This window comes from Dicentrarchus labrax, unplaced genomic scaffold, assembly GCF_905237075.1.
Source record: "Dicentrarchus labrax unplaced genomic scaffold, dlabrax2021, whole genome shotgun sequence".
Classification (NCBI taxonomy): Eukaryota; Metazoa; Chordata; class Actinopteri; family Moronidae; genus Dicentrarchus; species Dicentrarchus labrax.
The window spans coordinates 15,863,351-15,884,296 of NW_026136704.1; the positions used below are offsets into that span (position 1 = coordinate 15,863,351).

Here is a 20,946-nt window from a genome sequence, read left to right on the forward strand (position 1 = left end):
ATTATTTTAAAGTGATATTCATATATATTCCATATATAATATTTTTACAGATCAGCCTTGAGTCAAGAAATGTTAGATTTTTGCAGAGGTGATTCATATGATTATTAAAACAATTAATTCATTAATTAAAAATGATCTTTGTGTTTAAAATGTACCAACTCTTTCATCGGTTCTTGGACTTGACCAGTCAAAGTGAGGGTCCAGCCTCTCCAGCTGCCTCCCCCCCTGAAGGTTCATATTATCTAATGACTGTTTCCTGCTAGGCAGCCTCTCTGTCTGCTGTGTGAATGTGTGCTGCATGGTTGGTTGTCTGTGTTTGCTGTTATGTTTGCTTTGTCTCCAGATTGCTACATTGGGCAATCCCATGTATATATTGAAGAGATTAGCATTTTGTAAATTAAAGAATGGCTGAATTTAACTCCCCCCTTCATGCTGTCCCAGAACAAATGTGAGATTGCGACACATGTGATTATGTCTAAGCTGAAAAACCACCGACACGCGTTGAGGTAAATTGTTTAGTCAAGCGTGTGCTCAGAGTGCTTGTTAGTTTACCCAGCTGTGAGCTAACATGGTTAACATCCTATCATTTGGCTCTGAATGGATGCGGGGGGGGGCTATACTTCAAAACATCATGGCTGAACGTGGGATATCTGGCATCCGAATTTATACTACAGATGGAAATACATAGCTGCTCCAGTAGGAAATAATACTATAGAGTGTTTGTTAAACCTTTTTCAAAATAGCAGTATTAAACCACATAGAGGCATGGTCACATGTTCTCAGTAACAGGAATAATTCACTCCTACTAAAGGCATTTTTTAAAAAATGGGTCACGAATAAATACTTAATACTTTTTAAAAAGCTAAATAACTTCCTGAATCAGCTGGGCATCGTACTGTAGTTTTTAGCATCACTCAAACGTGTAAATTCTGCATTTATTGGGGCCTATTTATTTGGTGTGTTAGTGAGCAGCAGCAGGACAGTGTCTTTAGGGTTGACTCAAAATAAACTGGAGTGCCCACATTCATGGTAATTAAGAAACATGTCACTCAGTGCAGTACTTATTTATGTTTTTTTTTTATTATTTTAGACAACAGTGGAGCTCTATAAGCTTTATCAGGCTTTGGCTACACAGTCAGTAGTATTAATAGTACACTTGTTAGAATCAGTTCATTGTTGGGTTTGGTCTTTTCATGGGATAGCAGAACACACGGTTGTAGTTTGAGTCTGGTGTTTGCTCAGTGATATTGAAGACAGGTGTACATTGGTAGGGCCTCTAATCAGTGATTGACTGAGGGTGGTTGTTACATTAAAGCTGATTCAGTCACTGCTGTTGCCATAGATACACTTTGATTGTCAGCAATAACAAATTAATCTGAAACTCGTGTTTTCTTTGTTATCCTGTGTTGTTTGAAAGCTTTATATCAGTGTAGCTCACATTGTGCTAACCTGAGCAGATGGTACGTTCCAGTTGAGGAATTTGTTGTTTTTGAACTTCCCAGTCTTTCCATTTCATCTGTGTTTTATCAGCTTTTTTTGCATGAACTGTTTTCCAAACTACTAGTTGAAATATTCTTCCTCACAGGAACACTGCCAGCGTTTTTCTTTGGGTTGTCTGGTGATTTGAGCTTATCTGTTGTTGCACTGGCTGTAGGTTTGTGATGACTAAGATTGTGAGCTTCATACCTGCCTGTCTCATATCTCTGTTCCTCTCTCTCTTTCTCCCCGTGGGTGTTCTCCAGCTGAGAAGTGGTACAAACGCCATCTGACCTACCAGATAGTGAATTGGCCTCACCACCTGTCTCCGGGCTCCGTGCGGCTGGCAGTGCGCGCTGCCTTCCAGCTGTGGAGCAACGTGTCAGGCCTTGTGTTCCAGGAGGCCCCTGACGGTCCCGCAGACATCCGACTGGCCTTTTATGAGGGAGACCACAACGACGGCGCCAGCAATGCCTTCGATGGGCCAGGTCAGGGACAACCACGCACTGATTCAAGTCATCACTGTTCTGTTGAAATGTTTTCATAGTTTTAATTTGTGTGAGTGTGTGGTGATTGTTTTGTGTTACGATCTTGCGGATGTAATCTGTTCTCAGGTCTTGATCCTAATATCCTGAATGAAGAAAGTTTAGCAAGTCCCACCCTTTATGTGTACACAGTAACAGGATTACTGTGGATAAAGTTCACATTTCTTTTATTACCACATGGCTAGGCTGGTGGAAATAATCTCAGTACTGATGGAATGGCTGTAACAGTACAACATATATAACATCAATGCAAACATAAAGGACAAAATGCAAAATAGATACAGCTTCAACTGTATTCCTTTAGGGCATTTTGTCCCTCCCAGTGATCTGTACCGTCCGCCAGAGGGGGGGTGACGCTGACAAAGGTGATGAACTGGGTGGAGGGGTTCATCCGTGATCTTGATTGCTCGTGAGATGGTGTGTTGTGTGTGTATATGAGGTCCAGAAGGGGGAGTTGGCAGCCTATGATCTTTGATGATCTGGTGATAATTCTGTCCATTTTCTTTATGTGTGTGTCTCCATACCGGACAGAAATCGGTATGCTCTGGATTATGGCTGTGTAAGTTGTCTCGGGAAGAGGAAGAGTCTCTGTTGGGCTTTTTGTATTTGATAATTGGCGTTGAGGTCCCATTTAAGTTACATTGCACCAGTTTCAGTTACATGAAAAAATAATTTAATAGAAGATTAAATTAAGCCAAAATAGAATATAGCAATACATAACACAGTACTAGAGGTACAAATATATAGTATTTTGTAAAGAAAAGCAAGGATGACAGACTTAATAATAATAATAATTAAACAGGTAGAAGTGTTTTCTTATTTCTTACTTCCAGTCTTTGTTACACTAGTAATAATCTTGCAACCTCTTGTGAGCGTCCTGATCCCCAAGTTGGTGGAGGCAAACCTGTATCATGGTTTAGTGTGTGTTACACAAATAATTCCAGCAAGTCAATTGATTTCACAGAAATCTGACAGTAGACTATAAAATAAGGAATAGAAATACTAAATAAACTGAGCAATTACATTTGCTTTGTCTATAGATGTTTAACCCTAGCTACCCTAAACATAACCAAACCTTTATTTGTGAAAATTGTAGCTGTTGAATCTCATCTAATAAGCTGTTGTAATGTTACAAATAATCTATAAACTGTATGTAGGAGGACTATCCACATAAAGTGGAACCGTACAGGTTGCTGATAATACCTTTCTGAATGTTGTAGTGGAGTAGGTCTACTTTTACATTGCTGTATTGGCACTTTTACTGAAGTAAAATATCTTAACACTTCCTCCTCCCCTGGTTGTTGAACTAAAAGTTTCTCTAGTACTGTACGACACTCACAACTGTTTCCCTCCTCTTTGAAACTTCAGGAGGAACTCTGGCTCACGCCTTCCTGCCTCGCCGGGGGGAGGCCCACTTCGACAGGGCGGAGAGATGGACACTAAACGGACACAAGGGACACAACCTGTTCATGGTGACCGCCCACGAGATCGGACACACTCTGGGACTGGAGCACTCCCCCGTCCGTCACGCCCTGATGTCGCCGTACTACAGGAAGTTGGGCCGCAGCCTGGTGCTGAGCTGGGACGACATCATCGCAGTGCAGCAGCTGTACGGTGAGATGATGGCAGGTCTTATTTTTGGATTTATTGTCTCTCATCCAGATTCAAACATTTCCAAGACACCAAATGAAGCTTAACAGCTATTGGAAGGCAATGTTTTCTTTGTGGTCCAAAGGTCAGTAAGAGTGTTAAACGTAGCACCTTCACTTCACGCACATGCAAGATATTTTTACCACTTTTTCCCTCAGGTTTAAAGTCTGAAAGGTTGAGAAAAAAGCACTTTAGTGGACAGATGACAAATGTCTCACTGTCTGGCCTCAGGACGGCTAAGTTAAAGATGGTGAAATGAGGTTGCCGTTTAAAATGAACTATTATTGGAATGCATAGAACCGATTACATAAATTACTGACTTGTTATGAAAACAGAAGAAACACAGAAGTTTTTGCTCTGTTACCCATTAAATCGGGAGTCATGGCACTAAGCTGTGAAAAGGCCAGAGAGGCAGCCCTGAAGGCCACCAGCTGCAAACACAGAATGAGAATGAATAGAAACAGCAAAGCCTGTTGAGAGTTCCCACAGCTCATTAAAACATTGCATTGGATTCAGAAAGCTGTCTTCTGGCTGTTCGTCTTTGCTCATTTAATTGTTCAAAGTTCTTATGACACAAAGCTCACCGCTATGAACGTGATCCTCTCTGTTGTCTTTATCAGCACGAGGAAGTCTGTTCTATCAGATTCACTTCTGTGGCCTCTCAGCTGCCGGGAGAAGTAGGTTTAAACCGAGGGCAGCAGAGGTGGTGTGAACGTCAAAATAACACACTGAATCGCTTCCTCACTGGCAGCAAGGTTGGGTTTCACTGCACACTCAGTGGCCTGTTTGTGTATTATTAGTTTCCTCGGTGCTACACAGTGTTTACCCGGGAGTTTAGCCGGCTCTGTTGTGATAGATTACTGGTGCTGTTGCAGAGGGTGCGAGCATTACATACGTCTTTGTGTATGACAAATAAAATAGTTTCTGTTTACTGCCAGTGTGTTGTCCCTCCTGGCATGTGTATAAGGCAGGTTTCCACATGTGCAGAGTTCTCTTATTGCTTGTTTTCTGCTGCTGCGATACTGATTTCACTGCAGCAGTTGCACAAGAACAGGTTCCTAACTTGTCTGCACCAAAAGTGGCTTCTGCAACTGCTCCTCTGTGATGATGTGGTGCTCCAAGATGCATGAGTCCTCTCCCTGCTTTGACCCTGAAACGAGCTGTAAAACAGTTGCATGTAAAGACACAACATTCTGCAGGAATGTTTGCATGGCTGCAGGACAGTCTCACAATCGTTCGGATAATTCCACTCTGAACTTGAGATTCAGCTCAACAGCAGCTCGCCGGCGGGCCATGTCCATACAGTATCTCTCCTTTTTTTTTTTAGGTATTTTTGGGCTTTATTGCCTTATTATAGTAACAGCGAAGATAGACGGGGGGCAAAAAAGAGGTGGATGACACGCAGCAAGGGGCTGCAGGTCAGATTCGAACCCTGGGCCGCTGCAGCAAGGACACAGCCTCAGTACATGGGTCGCCAGCTCTACCCACTGAGCTATCCAGGCGCCCGTATCTCTCCTTTTCTGTTCAATATCTGAGGAGTCCCATCTGCTCTGCCTCTGGAGGTATTCTGGCCTCTGCTTCCTAAAATGGTATTTGCCAGCCTTTTCTCCTCAGGGCCTCCCTTATTCACTCTGCATTTATAAAAAGAAACTGACCACCCTGCAGCCTCAGCCAAGCCACCGCTCAGTCACATTTTCGGCTCAGTTACACTCAAAAACCACAGCGCTTAATGCCACTTTGATTTATTGTGTGACCATAGATAATAACATTGAATTAATTGCAGCAATTAGAAGAGATGATTAGTGTTTAGTGGGTCATTGAGCTGGATGTGGAGTGTTTGCTTATGCCTGTTAAAGAAAGAATCCAAGACAGCTCTCTGGTAACTTTTTTTTATAACATAAAGTTATCCAGGATTCTTTAGTTGGCGCTCAGGTGGAGTTCTTCACGTCTGCTTATCTACCTGATTTCCACCCTGTGGCAGTAATTTCTGTAGTCTGCAGCTGCTCCCACGTAAATGTCAAGCAGCTCCAGAGACAGACATGGACAAGAACCGCAGCTGACAGGACTGCTGGCACTGTGAAAACGCTACATCTGTTTAAAGACATGAGCTTTAGGCTGTGTGTGTGTGTGTGTGTGTGTGTGTGTGTGTGTGTGTGTGTGTGTGTGTGTGTGTGTGTGTGTGTGTGTGTGTGTGAGAAAGAGAGAGAATCATTTCTGGTGTTGGAATTGGTGAACTGATAGGAAGCAGATGTGAGGCAGCCTGAGCACGTCAGTCTCCTGAGCTCCGGACTACCTCTGATTACTCTGTGACCAGAAACATGAAAACCCTTGAAGCATTTTATATCATAGAAGACGTTTGTGGTGATTCTGGCCTATAAGACAATGTATGTACAGTATGTATGATGAACAGCAGTGATGGTTCTAACTATAGATGTCTAGTAAATGTTATGGGAGTCAAAAGTACATTTCCCACTGAAATGTTGTTGATTTGAAGATTAAAGTAAAATGGAAATACTCAAGTAAAGTACAAGTACCTTACAAATTAAAGGTCCAGTGTGTAACATTTATGAGGATCTATTGTCAGAAATGCAATATAATATTCATAGGTATGTTTACTATAGTGTATATTTGCCTGAATATAGGAATCGTTGTTTTTGTTACTTAAGAATGAGCCATTTTTATCAGGCCCCCCGGGTCACCTTCTATGGAGTCTGCCATGTTTCTACAGTAGCCCATAACAAACCAAACACCGGCTCTAGATAGGGCCTTTTGTGTTTTTTGCAGCCATCTTAATTTTTTACTATTCACTTCACAGCACGTTCTCATTCCCAGGTTGTCAAATACTGACGCGAGCAGTGTTCAGTTAGTTGCAATCTGCAACTTCATTGCCAGATGCCACCAAATCCGACACACTGGTCCTTTAAGTGAAGTAAAGACAACGCACAGGAATGTTACGTAACTAAACTAAACTAAATTATATTATACAGTAGATTGTATATTATTACAGGTGACTAAAAGCTCATAATTGGCCTTTTAGCTAGACGTTCCCAGTACACTCTCTGTGCAGATTGTATTGTTGAGTTGTAGTATCCTGTAGTTCTTGCACAATAAACACATGTGGAATCCCCTGTGTATGAATGTCAGCAGAATGTAACTATTATTCACTGCTCAATACTATGCTTGAATTAGTTTTTTCATTGTACGCTTCTTTATACTTTACACACAAATTGTACTTAATACTACAATTAATTTATCCCACAGCTGCAGTTATAAGTAATTTTACAGATTCTGTTTTTAGCTACAAAACAAGTTTTATAACAAAGTTGTTCAGATTAGCTCCATCTCGATCAACTGTAACATACTGTTAAGTAAAAGATCTGAATACTTTTCCCTCCACTGATGAATGTAAACAGAGTGAAGTCAGACATCCAGCCCTTATCTTATACACACACATACACTACACAGCTTTAATGGGCAGCTGTCCATGTGTTATCCACTGTGGTGTGTGTGTATCTATTTTGCCTGCTGTCTTCCTCCTGTTCATGGGTGCGCTGATTTTAGCCACCTCCTACACAAATGTTTGTTCAGCTCCTTGCAAACAAAACAGCAGTAATCATGTCTAAAGCACCATCATTTACTCTTTATGCTTTGGTATGTTGAGCTTGTCCCTTTGTTCAGCTTTAATTCCTCCTTTTATTCTTTTGATCTCATTTGCCATGAATCTGCACTCGATTGGCTTGGCTCTTTTTTTGTGTGATATAAATGCATTAAAAGTTGCAGTGTGCGCTCTATCTGGAGACCTTTGTTTATTTCCTGTGCAGTATAATGTCATCCATCAGTATACATCAACCCAGCCACATCCTGTAAAGGATAATTTAAATGTTAACATAACCCAGTCCTGTTTTAGGAGAAGCCTCCACTGTTTGTCTTTCCATTTGTTCCCATGCTGTCCAATTTAGAAAATACATAAATTGCTTTTGGCATGCACGAGACATCAGACTGCTCTGTGCTCAGTAACACACTGTCCTCACAGCTTTGTTATTTAGAACCTACAGTGACCAATCACCTCTATGTAACCACAGTATTCATCCTACAACCTACACAAACTGATTATGACAGTGATTAGAATCGTCTTTTATTACCTTGTCTGCTGCCTTTTAGTTCATTGTTTTGTTATTTTGTTTTTGCCCTCAGGTAAGCCATCAGGTGATCGCCCTGTGAGGCTGCCAGGCCAGGTTTTACACGCAGCGCTGCAGGAGTGGGAGTTCACTGAGCTTCGCAATGGGCATCAGACCACAGGGCAGCCTCTCTACTGCCAGGGTGTCTTTGATGCCATCACTATAGGTGAGGTCCAAGTGAAGCTTTATTAGAGTAACGTTCAGCCACTGGTTGCTGGCGGGCTTCAGAAAGCCTGAGAAATAAGGAGAAGAGAATCCTACTGTCGTGTTTATCGTGTTTTATAAAACTGGTGGACTAAACTATATTAAAATTAAAAATAAAGCTCTCATCCATTTTCTGCCCCACGTTATTTTGCACTCTGTGTTCACTCAGGTTTTTCGACATGCTAACTGAGCACACTCTTACCATAGATGAAGGCTGCCGAAATACTTGAAAGCTCTGTAAAAAAAACCTACTAAGATTGAGTTTAGACTATTTTGTCAAACTATTTCTGAAGTCAGCCATGAACTTCCTTTAATGTGGCACATATATATTTGTGTTTGTGTCTATCCAGACCAGAATGGGACGGTGCTGGTGTTTCGGGGCAGTGTGTACTGGACAGTAGCTTCTGAAGGTGGTGTGAGCGGCCCGCTGCCTCTCCTTCAGCGCTGGTCTGACCTCCCTCCGGCCATCGAAGCTGCAGCCTTCTCCCCACTAGACTCCAAGTGGTATTTCTTCAAAGGTACCGCTTCACTGAACTCATTAATGTGACTCACACTTCCTTTTAAAGACATTCCCTAACCTATTGCCTAACTTCACGTATTTGTTAAAGCAACCAAAATAGATTCTATTGTGCCTATTTAAAGACTTGTACTGCACTGGAGACTCGGCTGTAGTTTTAAAATAGCTTCACCTTTGTGCTAAAGGCTAATAACTTGAAGTTATTGCCAAGTTTAACTTTACTGCTAAGGACCAAAGACCTGACAGTGTTACCTAGATTCTAATGAGCTGCTAAATGCAAAACAGGGTTATGCAAAATGCAGAAGCTCTGGCATTATTTGTACTCTATACATCATCTCAGTATTGAACTAAAGCAGTCACTGTCTACACTTTGCTCATGTCATTTTTTTCCCTAAACCCCAAAATAGTCACTCTCTGGATAAGATGGAAATATAAAAGTCCTCAGGCTACTGTCTTTCACAGGAGGTTACACTTTAAGAGCAGAGCTCATTGCATTTCTGTATTCTGATATAAAGTATTTGAATCTTTTAAAGAACACGTGGCCAAGTGTGTTTGACGTCAAAGTTATGATGATCTGTGAAATGTTAAATACAGCATGATGAAATATAATTATGATGGGGTTTTGTAAATGACTCCTTAAAACAAATAATGATTGAAGTTCAAAATGTTTCCTTGTTGAGTGTACAATTTCCTCCTCATCTCGTGGTGTGCAGGGAAGCGGATGTGGCGCTACACCGGCAGTGTCCTGGACCCCGGCTTCCCCAGACAGAGCAGTGACCTGGGGCTGCCTCGCCACCCTGACTGTGCCTTCTATTATGCCCCTCTGGGTCACATGGTCATCTTCAAGGGCTCCCGCTACTCTGTGCTTAACCTCAAAACCCTGCACCAAGAGCCCTATTACCCCCGCAGGCTGACAGACTGGACTGGTGTGCCACAGGGGACCAATGGGGCGCTGACACGCCCCGACGGACGCCTCTACCTGTTCAGAGAACAGCGTTTCTGGAGATTTGACCCAATTAAGGTGCGAGTCACGAGAGAGGGCCAGTGGGTCAAGGATCTGAGCTGGACTGGTTGCAGCAATGGTCCTCAGAACAACAACATCCTTTGACCAGCAGAGGGCGCTGTAAGCTTTAGATAAGTGCAATGTGTTGACGTATACTGTAATATAAAGGTGCTATAACGTTTTCAGCCTGAACCCACATCAAGTTTATATGTTGCAAAATGAGCCTAGCTCAGCAAACTGATGCCATGAAGGGATTCAACAAAATAAACCCAGTTGGTTTATACGTTTTTAAAACACATACAGTATTTATACTGCAGAGCAATGGATATTAGTTTATATGGATGTGCTGTTATAGCCTCGTTAATACAGATAATGGTAGGACTGTGAGCAGACAAAAAATGTTTTTTTTTTTATGCTTAATCTATGTTTCTTTTCTCTTATAGTATTTGCAAAACGAGAGAAACTATTTTGTTTTTATAATTTCTTCACCAGTGTCACTAACATATGTAACATATTGTATAAATAACTGTTACTAACATTGTCCTGTTATTGTGTGCTCCCTCGTAAGTGCTGCAATAGTAGAAGGCCTAAATCATCATTACTAAGTGTAGGCCTGTTTGGACAATATGAGTACATTATAATGTGTAGGTAAGTTGGGTGAGTTGTGAATCACGAAGGCTGTTATCACAAAGCTGACAGCTGTGTCGACAGTGTAATGCATTTCAGGAAACGGTTGCAGAGGGACAATCATTTGGGGAAACTTCCAGCTTCACTTCTTCCCTTTTCATCCAACAGCGTGTTTTCTTTTGCATCACTGCAGGCAGAGCAGTCGTCTGTCAGTGAATATGTAGATCATTGATTTCTCAGCTCACTGTACAGAAGCTAATTTATTTTGACAGTGCCATTACATAGTTATTGAACTGAAACTTTTAGTCATGTGGAAACATCTCTGTCAGGACACTCAGTTGGATTTCATGAACAGACCCCAACAGAAAGCATTTTCATTCATTTAGGTTTTAATACTAAAGCCTTAAGACATTTCATCACTGAACATGATCGACACTAAGGAGCCTCATGGGTGACACACTCACTCTCATGCTTGCTTTTTTTCCAGTCAAAAGTTAAACACATTCACACCTCCGAGCTGCTCTGCAGGACAGCGTGGGTGCAACGGTATCCTGTTGAGCAGTGAGCAGTCCAACAGGAGTAGCTCATATCATATATCCTTAAATTGTATGCCTCCGATTAAGCACTGGCCATAATGCACATGTAACACAAGGGAATACTAGACACAGGTTTATCTGTTCAATTTGGATGGACTAAAAGTTTTAGTCAACAAAACGAAGTAAAGTAATCAGTGTTGTAGAAGAGAGTGGTATGACCTGAGTCATAAGTGTGGTCATTAAAATGCATAGTATTTTCCTTTCCTTACATAATACAATATTATCTTTTATCAGACTTGTCTCGAAACAGCTATGAACACCAGTGATAATGGGCACTGTGCAAAGATCGTTGTGGGTTTGACTACCACCATCTGTTGGACCAGTCTAATACTGATGATGTATTGGCTAAGTTTTCACTTAATCTGTCTGTTGATCCCTCAGCTTACTGTGGCCTTACAGTAATTAACATTTCTGAAGTCTTAGGCCCCTGACACATTTGGGCTATTTCAGACACCTTACATACAAATGGTTAGATTAATATTAAGATGTATATTATACATGATTAGAGATTTTTGTAAATTCCAAATGTTCTTTTAAGTCTTTACTCTAGGCTATATAAAGATGAAAATACAATCTTCTTCAATACCGTAATCTGACTAGGTCTAGTCCACCACTTGTACATTGTAACACACACATATACTAGAGCAAGGATCAGCTGAAGTGCATTTTAACAAATGTGATTAGAAGCCACTGGGCTATACTTTTACTATGTAAAGCCAGAGCTGTAACAGACTGACGGTGCTGCAGTGTGACAGAGCTCAGACTAAATCAGATTTCTAATCAAGAGCAACAGCGACATCAAAGAGTGACTTCACGCTGAGCTCATCTTCACCTGTTTCAAAGGCCATCGAAAAATAAGACATTGCTGGCGCTGAGTGGTTGTACAGAAACCTAGACTGGCACTCGTAACCCGACAGTAACACCTAATACAGAGACATGTTTTGCTATTCACATGGCTACATTTTAGCACATTGGCTGCACAAATCATTAGTTGTATCTAAATATAAAAGTAATTAACACATTCAACAATATTATTATTATTATTATTATTACCTGGACTGTCAAATATCACTCACCTTGTTCCACTTCTCTTAGTCGGTCTGTTAGAGCAGGAGTTGGATAATTACTGTATATTTTGGACATTTTAGGACAAATCAACCCACTTACAGTCTTAAGACACTTCTGAGTGAAAAGTGTCACCTGAAGCTGAACTTTGGTTTTCAGAGAACTGCTCTTTTATCAGACTACACAGTCCTGCATGACTTCAGATCCTCTTTAAAGGGTTTCTCATCTTGTCCAACTTTTCTATGTTTTCAATTATACTGTGATTATTACCGCAGCATGTAGCGTAGTGGCAGGAATTTAGATGAAGAACTCATCGACTGGCTCCTTTTTGTTTGTGTGTGCTGACAGCAGCTCAGCAGTAGTCCTGTTCTCCACCACGGGCCCTTTCAAGGGGCTTTGTCCTGCCGCCACAGTCCTGATGCCACAGCCATTCCTGGCTGCGTCTGTACAACCAGTGGAGGCCCATGTTCTGGAGGGGCCATGAGGGTGTATGTGTGTCCGTGGCAGACATTCAATCAGCTCCTTGGCCAGACCCTCACCAGCTGAAGCCCCAACAGCTGCAGGTCTCTCAGAATGGAAACTCATCAAAAGGTCCATGGACGAAGAGCGAGCAATTGTTTTGACTGCTGTGTCAGGGTGAAGTGAGACTGGGACTCCTGTGTCTACATTGGTCTCTGGCTCCGCCTCGTCCTCTTCCAGAAGGAGATGGGAGAGCGAACGGGTGATGGAGGGGCGCAGAGGAGAGTCAGGGTGATTGGTGGTTGAGAGCGGTGCAGGGCTGCTGCGCTGAGATGAGTAACAGGAGCTGCCTGGAGGGGTGCTGCAGCAGCTTCCTGATCCCAGGCTCTCCACTCCACCACCTCCTCCATGAAGCTTATCCAGGACAGGGTCACTGCGCGGTCTGTGGCCTATCGACAACCAAAGACACATCAGGCAGAGTCACAAAAGTGGGCCTTTGCTATTGTACTACACTCGTATGTCACTGAACTTGAACCAGTTCTTTGTATAAGAAAAGGTTTTCATAACCTCGGGGTCAGATGATTTGCAGATGGCTTTGCAGGATCAGACTGATATTTTGATAATTTCTTGATGTGTTTTCAATCAAAAAAAGTGATTAGTTGTCAGATATTTTGATTTTGATTTTTTATGACTGTTTCGAGTAATAGAAAGTTGACAGCTCACTAACAGCTGGAGTCTAATGTAACCTAAAAAAAAGCTCTTGGGCCAGAGAACTTTGATTAAACACTACTATCAAAGTCTGATCCACATCAGCAAACTGCATAATGCTGCTGAATGGCTAACTGAAACAACTGTTACTCATCTCAAATATTAAAGGTTACCTGTGGAGTTTCCTTTTAAACAAACAAAACTTCAGTTTACATTCAGTGTTATTCACCAAAACCCATTGTATGTATCTCTGAGCGGTGTATCTAACAAATGTCTCCTTCCAGATAAAATGATTTTTAAACACATTTTAAATCCAGAATTGTTTAAAACTTTTACTTCCCTGCCTTTGTCGGCACACTGTTGCACTTCATAGATCAGTGGAATAGTGTGAAACCATCAGCAGTAACGTGTATCACGTCACCAGAGGCCTCATGCATGCATAAGACAAAAAAAGTGTTCCATAGTGCCACTACTGGTAAAAAACTCCATAGGATACATTTAAGACTTCACACTTATTTGGCCGACTTTCCATGTCTCTGTTTCATTGTGATTCGTCATGGTGATTATGACCACAATAAGCTTCCCACATAAAAACGATTGTTTAATACACTGGTTATGTGAGTGGTGGGGAAAATTAAAAATAGTTGAGTCAAATCATTCAGGCTGACTCAGTGGAATTTAGAGTCTGTAATTTAGAGACGTGTCTGACTGCGGGTATAGTGTCCTCTCCTGCTGTCTCTTCCCTCAAGCTTCAACCATCTAATATATGCAGTAGATCTAATACTGTAGATACATTTGAGTAGAGCATCTTAATCCCTGAACACAGTTTTCACTTCAGTGTACTTACTTTGCCTGTGTGTTTGCAAGGGCAGGGGCGTTGTGAGGCTGCAGGACGACAGGCTGTGGCCCTGTCCCGAGCTCCTGAGCGGCATTCCTCGAGGGGACACAATGGGACAGGTCAGGGGGAAAGCACAGGTCAGAGGTCGTTGAGGTTGCGCTGGGGTTTTCACCTGCAGCACAGAAGGACAGGAGCAGAGGGATTATGCTTTAGGCTACAGCAGGACTAGAGAGATTTAAGCGATTTAAGTAACTTTGTCAGAATTAACATACACGCATCTAACATATGGCTATTGTGACAGCTTTGGTTGTGTCAAAGACAGCAACCACATGCCATTTTGATTTCATTATCACAGGAAGAATGACATTCATTTTTTCCCCCTTTCTACTGTTAAAGTGATGCTGTTTTATCTTGTGGTGTTGGTCAAAACAAAAGACATCTAATGCAGACAGTGACACTAATTATTCTGTAGTTTGAACAGGATAAAGTCATATCTACTTTTTAAAAATTCTGTTCTGATTTTGTTCTGATTTAGGTTCTGTTTCATCATCAGATCTGTGTAACTTAAATATAAGATGTGACACTGGCACCAATCAATTAGATTTGAGACACAAGGAAAGAAAACAGTAATCACATATAACACAAATGAGTTTCCCTACCAAACTTGCGCTTCATCATTGTGTATATAATTGTATTTGGATACTTCTAATCTGAGATCTTCTAAATCAAATTTACATGTACCTGATTTGGTTCACAATAATCACAGATTCTGTTAAATAATAATATTTTCTCTTCAAAAAAGCATTTGGACAGTAAAACTCTATTTCTATAAACATCTACACAGATGTTCTATTATTTTTTATCATGAAGCAAAAATAATATATTTCGATTACATTAACACTGAAGTATTTGGACATAATCTGGTGAATTGTGATTTACATTACAAAAACTGTGTTTTGGAGGCAGCACAATAACTGATGTTGTTTGTCTATTTACATTTTTAGGTCTCTTTATTTAATATGAGATAATTGTGAATGGAAGAAAAGCTTCTCCTTGATCTATTCCAGGTTAAATCATCATAACTGTGTCAACAACAACAAACACATACATATAAAACTGAAAGGCAACACATTAACATTCCTTAATTTCACAAACAACTGCTGCTTTCCCTCCAAAGCAAACATGTTCCTCTACTGAGAAACCTGGTTAGCTACATAATGAGTACAAAATCTCCTGTTCTACAAAAAACATTTGAGCAGGACAATGAACAAAGATCCTGCTCTTTGGACTCTATGTGGTTATGAGATGATTACAGAGTAAACCTTCCAGCAGACTGCTCCGTGTTTACAGTTAAAGTAAGGCTGCTTCAGACTCACGCAACCACTGATGTTTGACAAACCTCATGATTTGACCCTACATAAATCAAGGATAAACTTTTCCTCTGTTGTAACATATAAGTGTGGGGCAAACTAAAATCCATCAACATCAGTCATTAAAAAAACAATAAAGGCAGAAAATGAACAAACATGTCCACAAAATTAGGCATCAGCCAACATGTGTGAACACTTTTACATCAAAACCTTTCATCACTTTTGATGACAGGATAAAATGAGGAAAAAGGAGGTGTATTTTAAGCTGTGTTTACCTGGAAGAGAACCTTGTTGCCATCCAGGTCTTCTGTCTGCCAGCGTGTAGTGCTGATGGGGGTACAGGGGTTGGGCAACAGAGGGACTAGCTGGCCAATTTCTTCGACACTGAACTGCAGCACAGCAGAGCTGCATGGCTCCACCCGAACCCCTGGTGACAACTGCTTTAAAGCCAACTGCAGGCACAGCCCGGGCTCTACGTAGGGAGGCAAAATGAGAGCAAAGGACAGAGGTATAGCAGAAAGGAACAAATGGGAATGACATTAAAGGTCTTTTGTTAAAAGAAGAGTGGTGACATGGTGTGACATAATTTAAAGTCATTCTCTTTCACTTGTTTTAAGATTTTTTTCCAAAATATGACCGACATTTTGAATATTTCAAATCATTTCATGTTGTTCAGATAATGTCACTAGATGCAAAGATATTATGTAGAGTTGACAAATACATTTTGTGTCGCCTCACTGCCTTTTTGCTTTACTTCTTATTATAATAAAAAAACAGGTAGAAGACAGAAAGCTGGACTTGTTGAGATGAAAGTTACATTTTTCATTGCTTTATAAAACATATTATCTATGTACATTTTTTTCATATTTAGTACAGATACACACAAAACTGCATCAGAATACAATGAAATTCACTTCCAAATCATATTGCACAACAAAATTATATAAAAAATGCTAAGAGAGCATTACTTAAAATGAAAATGTATGTTTGTCTTTAAATTGTTATAGTTTTATTTACAGTAGATGTACTTGTGTTAGTCTATTGTTACTAGTAATGTGAGTGTTTATATTTGTACCAGACTCTAATGGGGATCTCGATAAATAAACAAACAAACAAACAAACAAATATATTGCTTTAGGATAATAAACACTTTAAAGGCGTACCAGTGTGGAGAGTGAACCAGCAGAAGCCTGTCTTCTGCTCCTCTGCCTGTCGCTGCAGCACCGTCTCATAGAGCCGCACAGCATCCTCATAGTTGTCATATCCACTGTACAGTGTCACACGTAGTATTTCTCCTCCACAGTGCACCGGTCGAACACCCCACACAGGCATTCCTGCACCCAGACTATAAAAGTCTCTGCTGGGCAGGAGGTAGGGCCGCATCAGGGCATTGGCCGGGGAGGTGCTGGAGGTAATGTGGATCCCTCCAGTTCGTTTGCTGCAGCTCTCGGTGTGGTGGTACTGCCAAGGTGGACACTGAAAGAAGTCCAGCACTTTGAGGATTCGCTCCTCTCCATACGCCTCATGGAGAAAGAAAGTGATGGCCAGAGAAGGGTAGCCTGAAAAGTTTTTGGCAAAGATTTATTCTCAATCAACTTTAAATAAAAACAGATGCAACTGTAACAAGGTAAGCTTGTTCTGCGATGCTCTGTTTACACCATACACAGAATAAATGTAATATTAAGTTAAGAGTGCGACATTTGAGGGGGATGTTGACATGAATGGAAAGTTAAAATGGTATAAATTCCTGTAAACATGTCTTGTTCTCACATATGGAAATTATTATTTCCCTCTTTACAGAAGAAAAATACACCTAAAGATTGTGCAATGTGGTTAAATGTTCAGACACAACAGGGTTCTACATTCCTGCTAATGAAATACTTGAGTCCTGACTGTATGAGAAGGTAAGGATCCTTACCTGCCACAGGACAGAGGCGGGCGTAGCTTCTGAAAGGGGAGGCCCTCTCTGATACATGGAAGATGCGGAGGCTTGGGCAGAGCCAGCGGAGGAGGCGATCTAGGGTGTGCTGCAGCAGCAGCGAGTCTCCAGGGTTGGCAAGAAGATGCAAGTTCATTAGTAGAATCTCCTGCTGCCGTTGGTGCCTGGCCCGGCTGGTCATGAGCTCAGCTGGGGTGAAACACAGACACACACACAATCCATGGACAGTAAGTGTACAAAGATACACCGATCAGCAGCCATATACGCGACAAACTGTGATGCACTGTGTGTTCTGGCACCTTTCTATCAGAACCAGCATCAGTTGGATCGGACCACACGGGCCAACCTTCAATCTCCAGGTGCATCAGTGAGCTGTTACCTGTCTGTGGTTATAATGTTTTGGCTGATCTGTGTATTTTAGACAGGTAAGAACATGCAAATGCTAAAACCAGACAGCACAGACGTTTTAGCAGAAGCCATAACAAGTGTCTAGTTGAACGGTTACTTACTGACTTTACACATCAAGATCGTTTTTTTTTGTCATGGAGAATATGAGTCAGTGTGTCAAAAAAAGATCTTTGGCTTCTTTGGAAAGGTACAGTCACATTAAAAAAGACAAATTCAAGACTGTGTTTTGTGTTTAGTCTAGTGCCAAAATAAACATTTTCAAACACTGATGCACAGTGTTTGAAAATGGAGAAGTCATTATTCTAGTGTGTCTCACAAGTGCAAACCTGTGACACCACCCATTGGTTTGTGGAGTACCATTTTGAAGCCTAAAGTTTGGCTTTAGTGCCGTTGCAATGTTGTTTTTTTGAAGCCAGCAGCAGTGAGATACTGCAAGTTGAGCTGCGCTCATTGGCTTCACTTAATGTCGACTTTAGCAGGAAACAACAGTGCTCGCCTGGTCACACATGTTCTAAACAGTACACTAAAATATGTTTCTGAAAGGGTGAGAAACAGGCAACACAGTATCAGAATCTTGATTCATATTTGATCAGCACTGCCTAGTCTGACAGTTTGATCTGAGTTTTGTGCAGTGCGTTGGATGGACTCACTGAGAATGACTTGTCAATCACAAGGTAGCCACACCCTAAAGCATACCCTGCTTTATCGTCTATTTTATTCTAAATGGGACCATAATTTACTAAATGAACATCATGCTGTATGGAATAAGACTTGAAACAAGTGATTGAGACCATAAACTCATTAGGAAGCTGTTTACTCAGCTAATAAATCAAGTGAGAAGTAAGGTCATTTCTCCATAAGAATCAATACTATCAGGTTTCTTTTTTGCAGCCCATGGAGCTATTATTTATGGTGTCTCATCACCACTATTTGACTATTTACAAAGATTTTCCTGCATAAGATTTATTCATTGGAAGAGTGACATTGTATGTTTTTTTTCGTGGGTCACAGTGGGACAATTTTGTTGAGTAGGCGGCGAATGTGACTGTACTTTAAGATAATCTTAACAGCTTGGAGACTTTTAATGTTAAAACTATATCACACACTGGTGGCATGGCGTTTGAAAGACGTGGGTATTTAAATGACTACCAAATTTAAGGATGTGAAATGTAGGATTTTGAGGTTTTGACTTCATTTAAGGATTAAAAGTCATGATATCTTGGTACAATTATAAATGACAGTAGTGGCCTTTAAACATCTGTACGAATGAAAGAATACTTACTGCCAGATAATGACATCCTGCTGCAGTCAGATCTGAGTAAGACACAGAATAAAAAGCACATGAGTGAGATTACTTCACAAACACTTGGGTTTAGACCTTTGACTGTCCGGAGGAAAGACATATATGTCTCCATCTCGTGGCGGTTGGTTTGGAAACCTGCCCCTTCACTTTGGTCACCATGACAACCCATTATCTGTTGGTAGCTAACATACGCGTAAAAAGACAATTTATGAGAAAATACCTGAAAGAGGAAACAAAAAAACAGTACAACAAAGTGCAGAGAGGTTAAAATAACTGGTTACGCTGCTGGTTTGAAATGCCAGCCGCCTTCACAATTTACTGTCCTTGGACAGAAATTAATTTCCATTGTGGCTACGGCTAACGAAGTTGGCTAGCTAACGTTAGCCCCTGGAGCTAACTCCGACAGCAGTTGACTCACTCGGCGGTTTCAGCCCCGGAGTCCACGTTTTCATCCTCGGCTCTCTTCAACGCCGCCGCTCTTCGAAACATAATCCGGTTCACATGTGGTCGCGCCTGCACCGGGAGTTCGAGCGGTATCTGCGGCGGTCCGGACGGAGAGTGAAAAGCATCCTGGTTGATTTCTGCTCCACACAAAAAAAAAACATGGGACTCTTACTGGGACGCTGACGTCACCGGGCAACCATACACCGCTATGTTAAAAAAAAAATATATATATATATATATAGTTATAAGCTCCGGATCAATTCAAAACAACACTAAAACTGGAGGTGTCCCCCCCATCCCCATCCCCATTGAAGTGTAGAAGAAGTTTCATGCTGGACAATGTTTGAGAAGTTAGTGAGACTGGAAGGGGCGAAAGGGAGCAGCAGAAGTTGTGCTGCTTTAAATCTAAAGCCGCCTATAATAACATAGAGCAGATGGCATGCGTCTAACGATATGAGGAGACAAAGGACACAGTCCAGACGGGATGGACAGCTTTTTAAAAGTGCACGGCGCGTATGGAGGGAGCTTCTAAACCCTGGAAATTAAATACATTGTTTGTTAAGACCTTTTTTTTAAGAGCATTAAACTCGTGAACAGAGCTTGGAGCGAGACTATTGGCTCTCAAGTAATGTGAAGTGAAAAGCTCATAACACTCTCTAACCTGTGAAGGACATTATAGTTACATCCATACAGTCTGTGTGTGTATACACAGCAAAAACTAGAATAGAAACTGGAACATAAATAAATACAGAAATGCAATTTAACCATGACTTTGTAAAATAATCCTATAAATCTTTAACTCAAATTATTATGATTATTTATTTTATTTTATTCCAGCTGTTTTTACTTCAGATATTTCTGAAAGTCTGTCCGCCCCCACAGTCATTTATTTATATTTCATAATATCCGTTTTCATCAAGAACTGTCTGTCAATCAAGACCAGCTGGGCAGAGACTTTGGTCTGCATAAGCTGACAGACTGTTAAGTCTTTCAGATAGAAATTGACCTAAAAGAAGCAACACAAAATAACATAATAATGAGCTGACTTTGAAAAATGTGTTGGATCCAATTTTCTTTCTATTTATATGATTATTTAGTGTGAATGCTGGAAGCATTTCTGTTATCTGCTCACTCATACTTTCAGATAGAAACTCCATTCAAAAACCTAAAATGTTCCACATCTTTAATATATTTTCAATTTATTCAACTTTTTGTCCCTTTCAACCATATATCAAAAGAAGTCTTTAAGCTATTAACTTTTTGATTTGATAGTTGAATGAAAGTCATTTTTTGAGTCAAAGTCAGTTATTGGGTGTGATTGCAGGAAGTATTGTTTTTCTAATGTATTTATTATTCTGCCAAGTTTAATGTCACTAAACTACCTCAGATACCATCACCATGGCGACCTTTTCATTGCAGGTGAGAACACAAAACTGATTGAGATGAGCTAATCCTTCTCTGCAGTCTCTCTCTCACACACACACACACACACACACACACACACACACACACACACACACACACACACTTTAGACTTGTTGTACTTGTTTCAGTATTTTTCAACCTTAAACTCAATTCAAACCTGATAATGTTGTAAATCTTGCATAAATTTAACG

General features: G+C 40.9%; 2 protein-coding genes across 3 annotated transcripts in view; one reads left to right on the forward strand and one right to left on the reverse strand.

The window, feature by feature from the left end:
• mmp28 (matrix metallopeptidase 28) overlaps window positions 1-20,946 on the forward strand; it is a 165,811-nt gene that overhangs the window by 7,485 nt on the left and 137,380 nt on the right. The window contains exons 4-8 of one of the 2 annotated variants that reach the window (XM_051398428.1): window positions 1,743-1,964; window positions 3,390-3,635; window positions 7,866-8,015; window positions 8,404-8,571; window positions 9,284-9,693. In XM_051398428.1, coding sequence (XP_051254388.1) covers window positions 1,743-1,964; window positions 3,390-3,635; window positions 7,866-8,015; window positions 8,404-8,571; window positions 9,284-9,678 — 1,181 coding nt within the window. In that variant the 3' untranslated portion in view covers window positions 9,679-9,693. Of the gene's footprint in view, window positions 1-1,742; window positions 1,965-3,389; window positions 3,636-7,865; window positions 8,016-8,403; window positions 8,572-9,283; window positions 13,334-20,946 lie in introns of those variants that run through there. The other variant, XM_051398427.1, reaches the window with a different exon arrangement.
• LOC127362581 (protein FAM124B) lies at window positions 10,572-19,717 on the reverse strand. Its single transcript, XM_051398426.1, has 7 exons — window positions 19,305-19,717; window positions 18,866-18,897; window positions 17,155-17,364; window positions 16,400-16,795; window positions 15,512-15,708; window positions 13,876-14,038; window positions 10,572-12,769 (listed from the first exon to the last, which is right to left on the reverse strand). The coding sequence occupies exons 1-7, from the start codon at window positions 19,373-19,375 to the stop codon at window positions 12,159-12,161; spliced, it is 1,680 nt and encodes a 559-aa protein (XP_051254386.1). The 5' UTR covers window positions 19,376-19,717; the 3' UTR covers window positions 10,572-12,158.